We start from the raw sequence: 14,558 nt of genomic DNA on the forward strand, positions 1-14,558 counted from the left end.
CACCCTCCCTGGGCTGCCAGGGACCCGCTGAATACAGGCCTGTCCCCATTGTCCCCAGAGTCACATCCAGAGGCCGGTGCTGTGACCCTCTCAGCTGGGTCCTGCCCACTCCTCTCCCCTCCTTCTCCGCTCCCCGAGGCCTCCCAGGCCCTCGGCTCCAAGGCTGAGCCAGGTTTTCCTGAGCCTCCCTGAGCTTTCTCCCCCCATCAGGACCCTCAGCACCCCCCACCCCAGGCATCATCCTCCTACCCGCCCCAGTCCCTCCAGTCCTCTGGGGCAGTTCCTGGCCTGGCTGGGGCGGGAGCCCAGGTTCTGGCCGCCTGATGCCGTCCTAGGTAATCAGGGCTGACCCACCAGCCCTCTCTGGCCCCAGCTCTCCCCGGGGCCAGGGCCTAGGGGACTCCGCGAGCAGCGACTCACACCCACGCTGGCCCTTGTCTCCCAGAGGTGCTTCAAGCCTGGACCGGCTTCTACACCTCCCGCCCCAAGCTCAAGGCGCTGGCGAGGCAGGCCAGCTCGCTGCTGCACGCCGCGGAGTCCATGTTCACACGCTACATGTGGCCTGCCCCCCGTGCGCACCTGGACCCCAGCTGGGCCCTGAAGCAGCTCCAGCAGCTCCGCTGGGCAGTCTCCGAGGTAATGTCTCACCTCTCAGTGAAGCCTCCCGTGCAGTGGCCTTCCCCATCTAGCCCCCGGTCACTGGCTGTCCACGTCACAGATGAGAACACTGAGGGCACCTCTGGTGACGAGGCTGGGACCAGCATCTCACAGCATGGGCCGGTGGCTTCAGTGGGCTTTAGAGCCGAATTTACCCAGAGGGTAAAGAGCAAAGTGGAGCAGTGTTGTGTCCGGGGGTCCTGTCTGGATTCAGTCTCAGCTCTGCTGTGTGGTCTCAGGCAGGGGACATTCCCTCTCTGAGCTCTAACTCCCTCCCTGTAAAATGAGAACCACTTGCCCACCCGGGTGGGGCAATTGAAGGCGATAACCTGCCTAACCTGCTTGGCAGGGCGGCGGCCACACAGCAGGTTGTCCACACAGCAGGTTGTCACCCCTGCCTCAGGGCAGGGGACTGTGATCGTGCCTAGAGCGTCCCGGTGGCAGTGATGGGAACACAATATCACAAACACGAAGCCAGGAGGGGTCCCTTCCCAGAGCCTGCCGTCTGCCCCAGGTGGTGGGTTTCCGCAAGGTCAGAAAAGGCGGGGCAGGCTCCCCGGCCTCCCTGAGCCTCAGTTTCCTCTTCTGAAAAGTGGGAGAGACCCCTGCCCCTCCCACACCTGCTGAGAGGAAGGGTAGCCAGGGCCTCGGTGCCAGGTGCCTAGTAGGTGCTTTGCAGGGGCAGGTCCAGACCCTGTTGTTCCCTTATCTGCTGGGACTGCAGGTCCAGCACCATGATGGCATCACTGGGACCCAGGCCACCAAGGTGCAGGACATGTTCGTGGAGCACCTGAGGTCAGGGATGCAGGATGTCCTCCAGCTGATGGTGTCCATCATCTTGAATGGGACCCACGTCCAAAAGGGTAAGTGAGGCCCCACAGGCAGGGTGGGGTTGGAGGCTGGCAGGGGCTCTGGGCCTTGCTTTTTAAAAATAAATCTTTACTGATTTCAGAGAGAGGAAGGGAGAGAGAGAGAAACATCAGTGATGAGAGAGTTGTGGATCGGGTGCCTCCTGCGCGCCCCCCGACTGGGGATGGAGCCCGCAACCCGGGCCTGTGCCCTGACCGGGAATTGAACCGGAACCTCTCAACTGGATCCTAGGTTGGCGCTCAGCCGCTGAGCCGCCCCGGCCAGTCCTTGATTTTTTGTTGTTAATTCTCACCAGAGGCTATTTTTTCCATTGATTTTTAGAGAGAGTGGAAGGGGGGGAGAGAGAAACATTGGTGTGAAAAAGATGGGGTGTAGGGGGAGGCCGGGGATCACACCTGCAACCCAGGTATGTGGCCTTGACCACGAATCTAACTTCAGCTCTTCAGTGAGTGGGCTGATGCTCCAACCGCTGAGCCACGCCGGCCAGGGTGTCCCGTGTCTTTGGCTGTGAGGTTTCACATGTATGCAGTGACGGTCACACCAGCCTGAGAGGTCTGAGGGGGTTTCAAACCCAGAAAGACTCGCTGTGCACGAGGCCTGCTGCCCTGCCCCAGGCCCCTGCACCCCGTCACCGGGCACTGCTCAGCTCCTCCTGCTCACTGCTCACCTGGCCTGCTCTCCCCTCTCTGTGTGGGAACCCCATCCCTCCTTCAGACTCTGGGTGGCCCATGGGGACGGGGCGGCACACAGGGCGCCTGCGGTCAGTGGGAGAGACAGTTGTGGAAAGAGCTAGAAGCAGGGGAGTGACCGCTCTGCCTGGTGGGACAGCCCCTGCCCATGAGCTTACACGGGCGGTGCCCCAGCCAGGAAGAGGCGGGGAGGACCAGGGAAGGCGGCGCAGCCAGGGAGCAGCCCGAGCGGAGGCAGGCACTGGGGCAGGGATCGCCAGGTGGGTCAGGTCTCACCGCACACGTGGCGCAGGATGGAACAGAAAGGGACTCCAGGTCCACACCGCAGGGGTCTCGAATGCTGGGCTGGGCCATTGGGCTTGACTTCCAGGCTCCAGAGAATTCTGGGGTCACTCACAGTGCCAGGCACTCAAAGCTATGGAGCTGCTAGGCCCCAGGAGCTGGGTCGCCTTCGGCCTCAGTTTCCTTATCAGTAGGGTGGGCTGACAGGGCAGGTGAGTGAGGAGCACATGGGATACTAGGGACAGGGACGTGGAACCGAGCAGAGTGGAGCACCCTGCAGGGATCTGCCGCCTGTCCCTGGTCCCTCTGCTCAGATTCCCTGGGAGCTCTGCCGGGCTGGCTTTGGTGCACTGAGGGGCACCCAGGTAAGGACTGTTCTCCGTTGCAGGCCCAAGGCCCAAGGGACACTTCTTTGCCGTGGTCTACAACCCCCTGGCCTGGACGGTCACCACGTTCATCAACCTGACTGTGGGCTCTCCTAAGGTCATGGTCACAGATAAGACAGGCCGCCCCGTTGACATACAGGTATGGGCGTGATTTCTGAGACGCACTTGCCGTTTCTAGCACCTGCTGGGGCCAGGCACTCCCAGGAAGGGATAGCCCACTAATCCATCCTCACTGAGGACATCAACATGGGGGCGTGCCCACTGAGGGTCAGTGGGATCCACCCATGGGACCGGAACTGGGCTCTGGGCGTCTGACATGGCCACGGGTCCCCTGGTGCTGTCCCCTCCCTGGAGGGTCTTGGGCATGGCCTGCACTGTGTGGAAGGCTGCTCTCCCCCTCCCCTGGGGAGTATTTATATTCTAATGTAAATTTCCAGTTCTCAAAGGAAAGGCCCTCAGGTGTCTTGAAGGGGGTGCTTTATGGAGGCGCTGATACTGGGGGCTGAGGCCCATGTGGCCTCTCTCCCCAGCACCCAGACACCAGGGTGAGTGTCCCATCCATCATTATCTCCTTCACCGCCTGGAGCTGGACCTGGTGACCCAGGGCACCCTACCTGCCATCTGGCAACCCTTCCCTGGGAGGTGCCATCAGTCAGTCATTCAGCAAACACTCCCCTGTGCCTCTTCTGGGCCTGGCTCTGGGCTGAGTTCTGGGTCTCTGTGGAGAGGTGGAGCGGACACAGAGATGGACAGTTAAGGCGTGGAGCGGTGACCCTGAGGCTGAGACAGAGGAGGAGGAGTTCATCGGAGCAGGGGGCGCTGGGGGAGGGTGTCGGTCTGTGGAGACCCAGCATGTAACACCCCCTTCCGGTCAAATGCAACACCACCTAGAGTAAACCCCTTAACAGATATTCTGGAGCACCTGCTACGTGTCAGGGCTTGGTCTGGGTACTGGGATACCATACAAACCAAAGTCCCTGCCCTCCAGGGCCTGTATTCTAGCTGGAGAAACAGGAAGTAAAAAAATGAGAAAATACAGACTGTGACAGTGATGACAGCTATGGTGGAGGAAAATCCCCAGAGCAGGATGCGGGGGGCGAGATGTCTGCGGCATTTCAGATAAAGGCTGGGTGGGAGGGTGTGTGTGGCAATCCTGGGTGTGCTAATGGGTCCCCCAAAGGGCCTCCCACAGGGGCTAGGGGCTGCACATTTGCCCTAGAGAGTGAGGGGGATTGCTGAGTATGCCCTGTGCCTTCTTCAAATCCCCTCTGCAAATCAGAGAAGGGGGAAAGAAAAAGCTGGGAGGGTTACTCTGAAAGTATCCGTCCACATGAAATTGGAGGATTGGGGGATAAGGTTGGCCCCTCCCAAAAGAAGACCCTCCAGGTAGAGGAAGCAGCATGAGCAATGCCTCGGAGGCAGGAAACAGCAAGAGCGTTGGGAAGGAAGGGCAGCTGGTGGGCTGGTGCCAAGAGGGAGGGAGGCGGGGAGGGAGATGAGGCCAGGGCTGGATCTTTTTGAGCAGGGTGGATGCAAGGAGGGGAACTCAGATCAGTTCCATGATGGAAAGACCCTGCTGCCTCACGGGAAGTGAGCGCCCTGCCCAGGAGGAGTGCAAGTTGAGGGTTATTGAGGAGACAGGTGTCTTCCAACCCTGAAATCCCGTTTTATCTCGCACCTTTGGCCTTGCAGATCCAGAAATCAAAGGAGATGCCACCTAAATATGACCTGTATGTACTGACCACAATCCCGGGCCTCAGTTACCAGCACTATAGTATCAGGCCCATCAAGGAGGCCGAGGAAGACAATAAAATAACAGATTCCACTAAGACTTTCACCTCCAAGTTTGACCTCAGTCTAAGGAGACAGACTGGGCCCAGGAGCAAGCGCCTGGTGCTTGTGAAGAATGCGTGCTACACTGTCTTCCTAGACCAGGTCACGAACCTGATGCATAGCATCTGGGAGAGGTGAGGTGCAGCCATTGCTGTCTCTGAGGTGGAGGCATTCCCTGAAGCCTGGGTTGTCATTTGCCCACACGGTTCTTTATTTCCTCACTTGCCTGGGGGAAGGACCTGATGGTGGCAAAGGCCCTTCTGTATTTTACCATTTTTATTTTTTAGGAGTATGAGTTTTGGCCAGTGCAAGAAAGACTGTCTTGAACTTTTTCATTCCAGAGCTGTGGATTCTGAGGAAAAAGGGATGTTGAGGGAACCCCACCCCAGGGAATAAATACAATATTCGTATTACCCACTTTAAAAAATTTAGTGAAACATAAAATTCATTAGTCTACTCACTCACCCACCAAACTACCCATCTCTCTATCCATCCATTCATTCATCCACCCCACTCTCCAACCTGTCATCTACCCACCCACTCACCCATCTACTCACCCATCCATGCCTCCATTCTACCATAAACCCCTACCCATTTACCCACATACCTGTCCCATCCATCCATCCATCCATCCATCCATCCACCCACCCACCCACCCATCCATCCATCCATCCAGTCACTCATTCAGGAGCTACTTTTTCACAGCAGAGAGGGCAGCTGACTCCCAGGAAGGTCTCCCCGGTGGTTTGGGGACAACCCTGTCTATCCCCAGGCCACGCCCTAGGCAGTTTTGTTCTAGTCCAGCTGCCTCTGGTGGGACACCCGCTTCCATTTCCTGAGGTGCCTCCAGCCAGGAGCGGAAGTGTGGGAGGAGCAGGCCGTTTGGGGGGACTCCCAGAAAAAGTGAAGGGAAGGAAAGAGAGGGCCAGGAAACAGGGAAGAAGAGGGAGGGGGCGTGGCTGTGAGGTGAGTGTCACCCCGAGCGCAGTCCCTGGCAGCTGTCAGCAGCTCTGCAGGCACAGGGCCCTGGGAGTGGAAGTGCGCCTCCTACAGGTGTGACAGTGGGCGTTGCCACGTCTCCTGCCTTGTGTACCTCAGCAGGGAAATGACTTTATTGTCCTTGCCCCTGGGGTCCTGAGTATCTGACCACAGGAACCCAGTGAAGGCTCTGGTGTGGGGCATCTGGACAGCTCGGAGTTAGTGTGACAAAAACCCATCCTTGTTGCGTTGGGGGTCTGCGGAAAGGAGCAGGGTCAGCCCTTGCTGGCCACCTGTGTGTGACCCTGCACCGCCTCTGTGGGTGGTTTCCTCTGTGGCAGCCTTAGCGCCTGTGCTCATGCCCTCAGGGCCCGTCCCCTCTGCCTCCAGGACCCACTCCGGGGCAGGGAGGAGTCTGATGCCCACTGACTCGGATGAGTCCACAGGGCTGTTATCTGGACCAAGTGCCCGAGCTTCTCAGAATGGCCCTGTGACTGTCACTTCACTCCTGGTTTGCGGCTGGTGACTGCAGAGAAGGGTGGTCAGCCTGGCCCTAGCCCACGAGGAAGATGCCCGGGAGACTGTGTCCACGACAATAATCCTGTTTTCTCTTTGCTGCTCTGCAGTCACAGTAACCGGACGGTCAGTGTGACCCAGGACTTCCTGGAGTACCATGTCAACGGCAGAGTAGCTTTTGGCCCCGTTTCTGATAACTACGTGTTTATGCCTAAATATCAAGCGAAACCAGCGTGGGAGGCGGTGAGGATGGAGATCGTACGTGGGACTCTCATGACCGAGATCCGGCAGTACTTTTACAGGTGCGCTGGCCTCCGCCTGGGCTGTGCCCGGCACACAGTAGGAGCACGTGGGCAGGTGTTGAGCATCCGTCTTTGCTCAGGCACCCAGCTCTTGGGCCTGTGACTGGCGCAGCTGCTGCCCGATGAGAGTGTGGTGAGGAAATGAATTGCTCCAGTCTGGGCTTTCTGGTTTCGTCTGCGTGCGCTGTGTCACCTCGGTGGCGTCTGAGTTGGCGCTGGGACAGGGCCCCACGGTGCCAGTGACTTACGCGTGAGAGGAGCCCTCAGGCCTGGCCAGAGCCCTGCACCATCAGAGAGCCGGCTCCTCCCGTCCGGCCCCTGAGAAGGCACCGCTGCCCTGCTGGCTGCAGGAGAGGAACAAGAAGGGGCCGAAGAGGAGGGAAGGGGCATCCAGAGGCTCCCGGAGGCTGCTTACCCATCTGCCTTTTTCGTTTCAGGGTAGTCAGTGACAAGGATCCCACATACGCCATTTACACCCGCCTGTTCCACGTGCCGCAAGGCTACGACGGGGACACGCTCTGCCACCGCATAGAGCAGCAGTACCAGGTGGGCCCCTTGGAGCAGAACCGCGAGGCCATCCTGAGGACCAGCACTGACCTGCGGAGCCAGCAGGTCCTCTACTCGGACAGCAATGGCTACCAGATGCAGCGCAGGCCTTGGCAGAACTACACCAACAACCGCATCTCTCGGGTACGCCCCATCCCAGGGCTCCCCGCGGGCACGGTGCCGCAGGAGGCAGCCCTGATGGCTGGAGCCCGTGTCCGTGTCAGCGCCAGCGTGTGGCAGCGGAAGCCTCCGGAGAGAACCTGTCAGAGTCCCTGTCCGCGGGCTGTGATTCAGGGATCGCGGCGCAGGCTCGGGTCGGCTTGGTGTCTGAACTCTGGGGCCGCCATGTGCTGAGGAACGTCCCTGAGGGTCCGGCCTGTACCTCAGTTTCCTCTTCTGTAAGACGAGGGGCTCATCGGAGTCGTTTTGAGGATTTGTGGAATGACGTGTGTTGAGGGCTGAGTAGGGACTGACCCGTGTTCACTGCTCTTAGCCAAGGACCCTGCTGGCTGCTTGGCCAAATGGGGAGCCTGGCCTGATGTCAGGCATCAGGTTCAGCTCCTACGTCCTTGGGCTCCAGGCTGGGTGACCTTGAGCAAGTAACTTAGTTTCCCGACGCCTGTGGCCTCTCCTGGGAAAAGGGGGCAACTCCTCGCCCCAAAGCTGTGAGGGTCAACTGGGAGGATGCAGATGAAGTGGGGTGCTAGACACCTCATATGCTCTCAATACGCCTCTGTTATTTTTCCTTCCATGGGGGCCCATTAGAGGGCCCCCACCCTGCGCTGCCTTCCTTGAGTTTTTGTTCCCCGTCACCTCTGTTTGCTGGTCTTCACCCTCTACGGCTGGCCCCGGATCGTCCAGCCTGTCAGTCCCAGGAAATTCTGCCCCAGGGGAGCCGAGGGCACGGGCTGTGTGGCTACTGCTCCAGCCCACAGGGGCCCTCTTACATCTACGCCCATCGTCCCAGGGCCCCCACGAGGCCCACATTGCATCACTTGTCCAGGGCAGGTCTCTGCCCCATTTACAGAAGAGGAAACTGAGGCTTGAGTGGGCTCAGTCCCCCAGCTCACATGTGCCGTGCTGGGGAGCCAGATGTGAGTCCCAGTCCATATCCAAAGTCAGAGCCCCTCCCGCATGTCACCTCCAGCTGCCACTGCACCTGAACTGGGGGTTGGCTGGGCGGCCAGAGGGTGATCCCTGACCAGTGGTCTACCGGGCCCTCTGCCTGACTGCCCCCCGGCCACGTCTGTGTCCACAGAACTACTACCCCATGGTTCAGTCGGCCTACATCGAGGACGCCACGAGCAGGCTGGTGCTGCTGTCGGAGCAGCCGCACGGCGTGTCCAGCCAGGGGGAAGGACAGGTGGAGGTAAGAGGCAGCCCCTCGCTGCCCACCACGGGCAGCCCAGGGGCGGGGGCGGGGCGCCCGTCACTCAGCTCTTTCCTACAGGTCATGCTTCACCGGCGGCTGTGGAACAACCTGGATCTGTCCCTGATCCATGATGTCTCACTGAACGACGACTCGGTTGTCTCCCCGGTGTTCTGGCTCCTGCTGGGGCCCCAGCCGCTGACCACTCGCTTGCGCCAGTGGAGTGGGGTAGCCCTGCAGCACAGGCCGGTGGTGGTGTCAAAAGCCCTGACTGGTAAGGGGTGCCCGGAAGGAGCCAGTTGGGCCAGGGAGGATCTGGGGAGGGTGGGTGCCCTCAGGGACCTGGGCTGGGTGGTACAAGCTGTGACTGTAAGGCCGAGTGCTCTCCTGAGGGATTCCTCATGGGGTGTCCGTTGGAGAGGCGTGGTCAGACAGATCCAGAACTCGGGGGAGAGGGCGCGGGGCTGACGGAGGGCCCAGTGGCCTGCGGGATTAGGGTTGGGTGATGCTACGAGCCCAGATGTGATTGTGGATCAGCTCTGAGGGATGTCACTTGAGTTTTCTTGTTTGGCAGTAAAAGAGACTAACGGAGCAGCTGAGGAGGCAGAGCCTGGGGAAGCTCATGGCTGGAGGGGCTCGGTAGGGGCCTGGGCAGGCAGGAAGCAGGGCAGCTCTGGGCATCTCGGGAGCCATCTCTCTCCCAGGACGGCCCAGAGCCCCTGCCTGTCCTCTCCGAGGCCCACGCTGCAGAGTCCAGGAGCAGGATCTGACTGGCTGGCAGGGGGGCTGCTCCTGGGTCAGTCAGTGGTTTTTCCTGGCAAAGGCAGCTTTTCCCACAGAGGGGATGTGCGGGTCTGAGAAAGCTCATGGCTGCCCTCAGTCCATCCATCTGGTCTCACTCTAGTCTCTGTTGGTTGCAAGTGAGAGACATCCAACGTGAACATCTGAGCCACAAAAGAGTGTACTCTGAGGCTCAGTAATCAAGGGAAGGGCAGGGGTATAACTGGTACCCGAGACTGGAACCTTCATGAGGCTGCCCCTCTCCTTCCTCTGTCACCTGGGCTTCTCTATGTTTGTCGACCTCCTTTCTCCGCCACCTGGGACATGGCTGTGAGCAGCTCTGGGGCCACATGTCTTCTCCCCACAAAGGGACTTTGGGTCTCAAATGCAAAAGTCCCAGGGAAAGGTTCTGATTGGCCCTGATGGGATCACCTGACCCGAGCCTGAACCAATCACTGTGACCGCTCAAGCTCCAGCTGCAGCTGTGGGGAGATGGTACTCTAATTGCAGCCCAGAGTTGAAAGGAGCATTTCCTGGAAGGAGGAGGGGGCCGAGGTGTCTTCTGAGCAGAGAGACCCATAGGTGACCAGACAAGGGAGGAGCTGGCATCCTGGACTTGAATAGAAAACAGGGCTCTGTGTGAACTCGTCCGATCTGGAACAAACTGACCCCTCTGGGCCTCAATCCCCCAATCTGTAGTTTGAAATGGGTTAGACTAGAGATTCAGGGTCTGCCCAGCTCTTAGACTGGTCATCTGAGCAGCTGGACATGTGGGAGGAGGGGGATTTGGGGGAAGGACCTGGGGGAACAAAGGCCAGGCTGGGGAGCCTAGACGGGGCTCGGGACCAGGGGTGCAGGCTGCACGTGGAGGGGCTGGGAGATCGGCTATACTGGGGCCACGGTGCGGAGCTCCGAATGCAGGGGTTGTTTGGCCCCAAGCCCCCTCCCTCACTGCGGCTGCCTGCTTTGCAGACGTAAACCTAAATTGGTCAAGCCTGCATCAGCAAGAGGCGGTGACGCTGCCCTCGAGACTTCACCTGCAGATCCTGAGCATCCCCGGCTGGAACTACAGCTCAAACCATACAGAGCACCTGAAGAACGTCAAGACAGGTGAGGCAGAGGAGCCAGACTCCCTCCTCCCTCCCCACGTCAGCTGGGTTCCCGATCGTACCACCAGGGAGTCCTACTCAGAGTTGTCATGGCTCTGTGAGGTCACCTGTTCCCTTTACCTGCCAAATGGGGAGACTGAGGCCCACAGAGAGGCATTGAGTGACCAGGGACAGGTGGGCCTGGACCCCAGCCCAGGACCTGTCCAAACGATTCTCCCATGAACCCTTTCTAAGCCCACCTCCATCTCCAGACCATTGTCCACATCCTGCCCGACCCTGGGGCTACACTCTGGTCCTGCTTCCTCCAGGGACTCCTTCTGGAGCCCCGAACACCTGACTCCCATTGTCCCCTGAGCTCTGGCAGCCCAACTGCCCCAGACTTCCATTCATTCATTAAACAAATGTCTCCTGTGCCGGGGAGTGGGGATGCTCAGGAACAGGGCAGCAGGGTCTCTGTTCCCTGAGCTCTCATTCAAGTCACCAGGCAGTAATGACAGGGATCAGACGGAAGCCCCTTGCTGGGCATCAGGGAGGGCTTCATGGTGGAGGTGAGACCTACCAGGAACCAACTGGTCCTGTTGTCAAAGCTCGAGCTACACCTTATCTGCGCCTTTGCGCTTGAGCAGCTCAAAGGCAGGCTGACCGCGCTTCAACCACCTGCGGGTCCCCAAAGCTCCATCCAGGACCTGGCACCCCACAAAGTATGAGTCTGTGGAACTAAGAAGAGGAAAAGGACCGGCAACAGGCCAAACAATACCCTTGTTCCCTGAAAAGTGGATACGGGAGACCCTGGCTCATGTCTGCGTCCCAGTGGCTCCCTAACACTGAGCCTCAGCACCTCAGCCCTTACCTGTCACAGAAGACACTGGGCGGGGCCACCTCCCTCTCCGCTGCACACCCTGCCCAGGGGGCGCCTGGCCCAGCAGGACTGAGAATTCGACTCCTGTAGGCAGCCGGCTCCCAAACAGGAGAAAGGGGCTGGGCTGAGCAGGCCCCAGATGCACGGTGGGAAAGCATCCTCCCTGGAGACGGTGAGGGGAGCATGGGGAGCGCGTGAGGCCTCTCCGCCCCGACGCCGGAGCCCGCATGAAGCAGCCTCTCATCATTACCATCCTCACAGTGCCACCGTCACCGGGCCCGAAGCCGCTCACGCGGGGCCCATCCTGAGCCACCGCACCAGGACCATGTGGAAGAACTTTCACTTTTAAATTTTAAATGGGATCAGGCTAGAAACCTGGGAATTGACCTGTGACCTCCTGGTTCATGGGTCGACGCTCAACCATGGAGCCACTCTGGCCGGGCCGTGTAGAAGAAATTTTACAAACTGCTGCTGCTGCTGTAACAAAGGGCCCCAGACCCTCCCCGTATAGCCAGCAGGCACTCGTCCCTCCCCTCCTGCTGTATGCCCAGTGGGTCAGCTGGAAGGCCCTTCTCACTGTGGTCACGGGAGACCCCCACATAGAGGCTGCAGAGCGCCACCTGATACCTTAGTCGTGGTGACAGGAAAAGCTTCTCTCACAAGTGACATATCACCTCTGCTCCCTTTGCACCAGCCTCAGGGTCACGTGGCCGCAGGTCAGAGAAGGAGAGAATATTCCAGAGGCTGGAAGGTTTGAGGACAGGCCATAATGACCACAACAGTGACCGAGGACTGAGACTCTCCAGAGATCAGAGTCACTGTGTGGCCCTGGGCAAGGGGCTGCCCTTCTCTGAGCCATGGTTTCCTTGCCCATCGCATGGGGACTGTGCCAGCTGCCCCCAGGGAGCTCAGGATGTAAAAAAGGGTGAGTGTGTAAGGTACCGGGCACAAGTGGGGGTCCTTACTGCCACCATCCTTCTGTCCCTAAGGCCATCGAGGGAAGGCCAAGGCTGACCTCCACCGTGTCCTGCTGCGGCTCCACCACCTGTATGAGGTGGGGGAGCACTCGTTCCTGTCTCAGCCGGTGACAGTGAATCTGAAGGTAAATTGCCCCCTCCCATGTCCCACTGCCAGACCTAGATCCGGCCTCTGTGGGTGATGCTGGGCCAGGGAGGCAGATTCCAAGGGTGATAATCCTGACCCAGAAACGACCTTGGCAAAGAGGTATATCAGGGCACTCTTGCAAAGGACCCAGCGGGGTCCCACCCCCGCACCCACCCGGTGCCCTGCCTGACCACCTTCCCGAGAAGGCGGTCGATGCCTCATTTCCCCCAGTTTGCACTCTGTGGGCTGCGAGCCCCTCACTCATCTCCTGCTCACAGATGTCCTGTGACTCCCTGATCTCGTCTGGGCATCTCTGATGCCTGTGTCCTCAGTGGAATCCCGTAGAGCCCAGGGACCCGGTCCAGAGCCTTTCTCCGGGGTGCCTTCCGGATGCCCCTCTCTCACAGCCCCGGCCACCAGAGGGGTCAGGCGTCAGGGGTCAATCTCCTTCCTCGCCCGGCTTTGTCCCCACGGCCCCCTTGGAGGCTGAGAGCAGGGCTGAGCCATGTGTGCCCAGGTGTGCGTGAGTGTGTGCAGGGGTGCAGGGAAGTTGGTCACCCTGTGCTGGCCCCTGGAACAGGCGGGGCTCAGAGGCCCCTAGCGAAGCAGATGGCGGGCGGACCCCACGAGCGGCTTCGTATGGATGGTGCTGGTCGGGGTGGCCCGAGCGGATCTCAGTCACCAGTGTGCTTGGCTGCCAGTGCCAGCTGCCAGCCAGGAAGGCTTGGAACGGGGCCAGTGTTTTCTCACCAGCCAGTGTTGGGGGTGGGCTGGGCTGTCCACTTCCAGCTGCCCAGTACTGTCCCCCGGGCTGCAGTCACCTCTGTCCGCCAGGCTGGTCGCCTTTGGTCATAGCTGGGTCAGGCCTCACCGGCAGGTGTAAAGAATGAAGGGGGGATGGTGGCAGCGCCAGGGGCTGGCCCTCCGTGCGCGTGTTCAGTCCATCAGCACAGGGCAGCCCCCAGGACCCTCCTGCCTCCCGGCCCCAGGTCGGCCCTGCCTGCCCTCTGCATGGGTGGCTGGGTTGAACTCCTTGGCAGAGGGGTGGATAACTGACTGGCTTCCCACGGGGCCGGGCATGGGGCCGCCTGATCCCACTGGGCACGAGGGGGCTCGATGTCGGAGGGGCAGCTCTGAGCACTGCCGCCTCCTGGACACACCCACCCAGCGGGGCACCTGGGAAGCACAGCTATTCCCGGCCTCAGCTTCCTCACCTGTGAAATGGGGCTCCTGTCCCGTGCCAGGAGACTGGCGTGAGAATGAGACGAGGGAGGCGTGTTGGGCCCCGAGTGGTCGCCCTGCTGCTGTGTGTCCTCTGCTCAGCCCTGGGCCCCGGGTGGCTCACCCTCCCTGCCCTCCTTCCTGCAGACCTTGCTCCGGGGGCTGGGCACCGTGGAGGCCGTGGAGGAGCGCTCGCTCACGGGGACCTGGGATGTGAGGAAGCTGCAACGCTGGAAATGGAGGACGGTGGACCAAGGTTTGGGAGCCCCTGGTTCGGGCACTCCCCGTGATTCCTGGCGTTGCCTCTTTTGGGCTGTGTGACCTTGAGCAGGCTGCTGGCCTTCTCTGACTCTGCAGCCCTCCTGACCATCCACAGTAGGTTAGAGAGGCTTCAGGCCAGTTTCTGCCTGTCAGGGCTCCCACACAGGCATGTGCATGTGCATGTGTGTGCATGGGCACGTGTGCATGTGCATGCAGAATACACCCCTGCCCGTGCCACGGCGAGCGCCCCAAACTCGCAGGCATGCCCTGGGGCTCAGAGTCTGCCTTGCTCTGCACACAGACCGATGGCTCCCCCAACCGCAGGCTGCCTCGTGCCTCCCGGGCTTTGCTCGTGCCGTTCCCTCTGCCTGGAACGCCCTCGACCCCTTCATTCCGGCCTGTCCCACGCATGCTTCCACCACGTCCAGGGCGGGCTCAGTGCCTCCTCCGCCGTCCACACCCCGTGGTTCTCCGTCCTGGGCGGCCCCTTTGTCCACTGCGTCAGCAGAGTGGGGGGCACAGGTGGACATTTAGTCAATGGGGGGGTGAATGGACGGGTAATGCATGGATGGAAGGAAGGAAGGAAGGAAGGAAGGAAGGAAGGAAGGAAGGAAGGAAGGAAGGACAGCATAAGCCTGAACTCCAGGGCATGGCTTCAGTGGAGCCCTGAGAGATGAAGGGCAGGGCCCCCCAGGGGCCTCGGGGAAAAATCTCTTAGGCGCTCAGTACCACACCCCAAGGGGAAATGAGGCCAAGCAGGACCAGGACCAGCCTACAGGTACCTGCCCCGCAGGCT

At 60.2% G+C, this 14,558-nt stretch overlaps 1 protein-coding gene across 1 annotated transcript in view; it reads left to right on the plus strand.

The window, feature by feature from the left end:
- The window catches only part of MAN2B2 (mannosidase alpha class 2B member 2), a gene marked incomplete at its 5' end in the record, with an annotated part of 33,239 nt that overhangs the window by 18,208 nt on the left and 473 nt on the right, over positions 1–14,558 (plus strand). The window contains 11 exons of the mRNA XM_081156691.1: positions 446–636; positions 1,382–1,520; positions 2,887–3,023; positions 4,577–4,851; positions 6,322–6,513; positions 6,951–7,203; positions 8,318–8,428; positions 8,510–8,702; positions 10,181–10,318; positions 12,166–12,278; positions 13,649–13,757. Of these exons, the coding sequence (XP_081012817.1) occupies positions 446–636; positions 1,382–1,520; positions 2,887–3,023; positions 4,577–4,851; positions 6,322–6,513; positions 6,951–7,203; positions 8,318–8,428; positions 8,510–8,702; positions 10,181–10,318; positions 12,166–12,278; positions 13,649–13,757 (1,851 nt within the window). The remainder of the gene's footprint in view (positions 1–445; positions 637–1,381; positions 1,521–2,886; positions 3,024–4,576; positions 4,852–6,321; positions 6,514–6,950; positions 7,204–8,317; positions 8,429–8,509; positions 8,703–10,180; positions 10,319–12,165; positions 12,279–13,648; positions 13,758–14,558) is intronic.

The sequence above is a fragment of the Miniopterus schreibersii genome (genome assembly GCF_964146895.1).
Source record: "Miniopterus schreibersii genome assembly, chromosome: 1".
Lineage (NCBI taxonomy): Eukaryota > Metazoa > Chordata > Mammalia > Chiroptera > Miniopteridae > Miniopterus > Miniopterus schreibersii.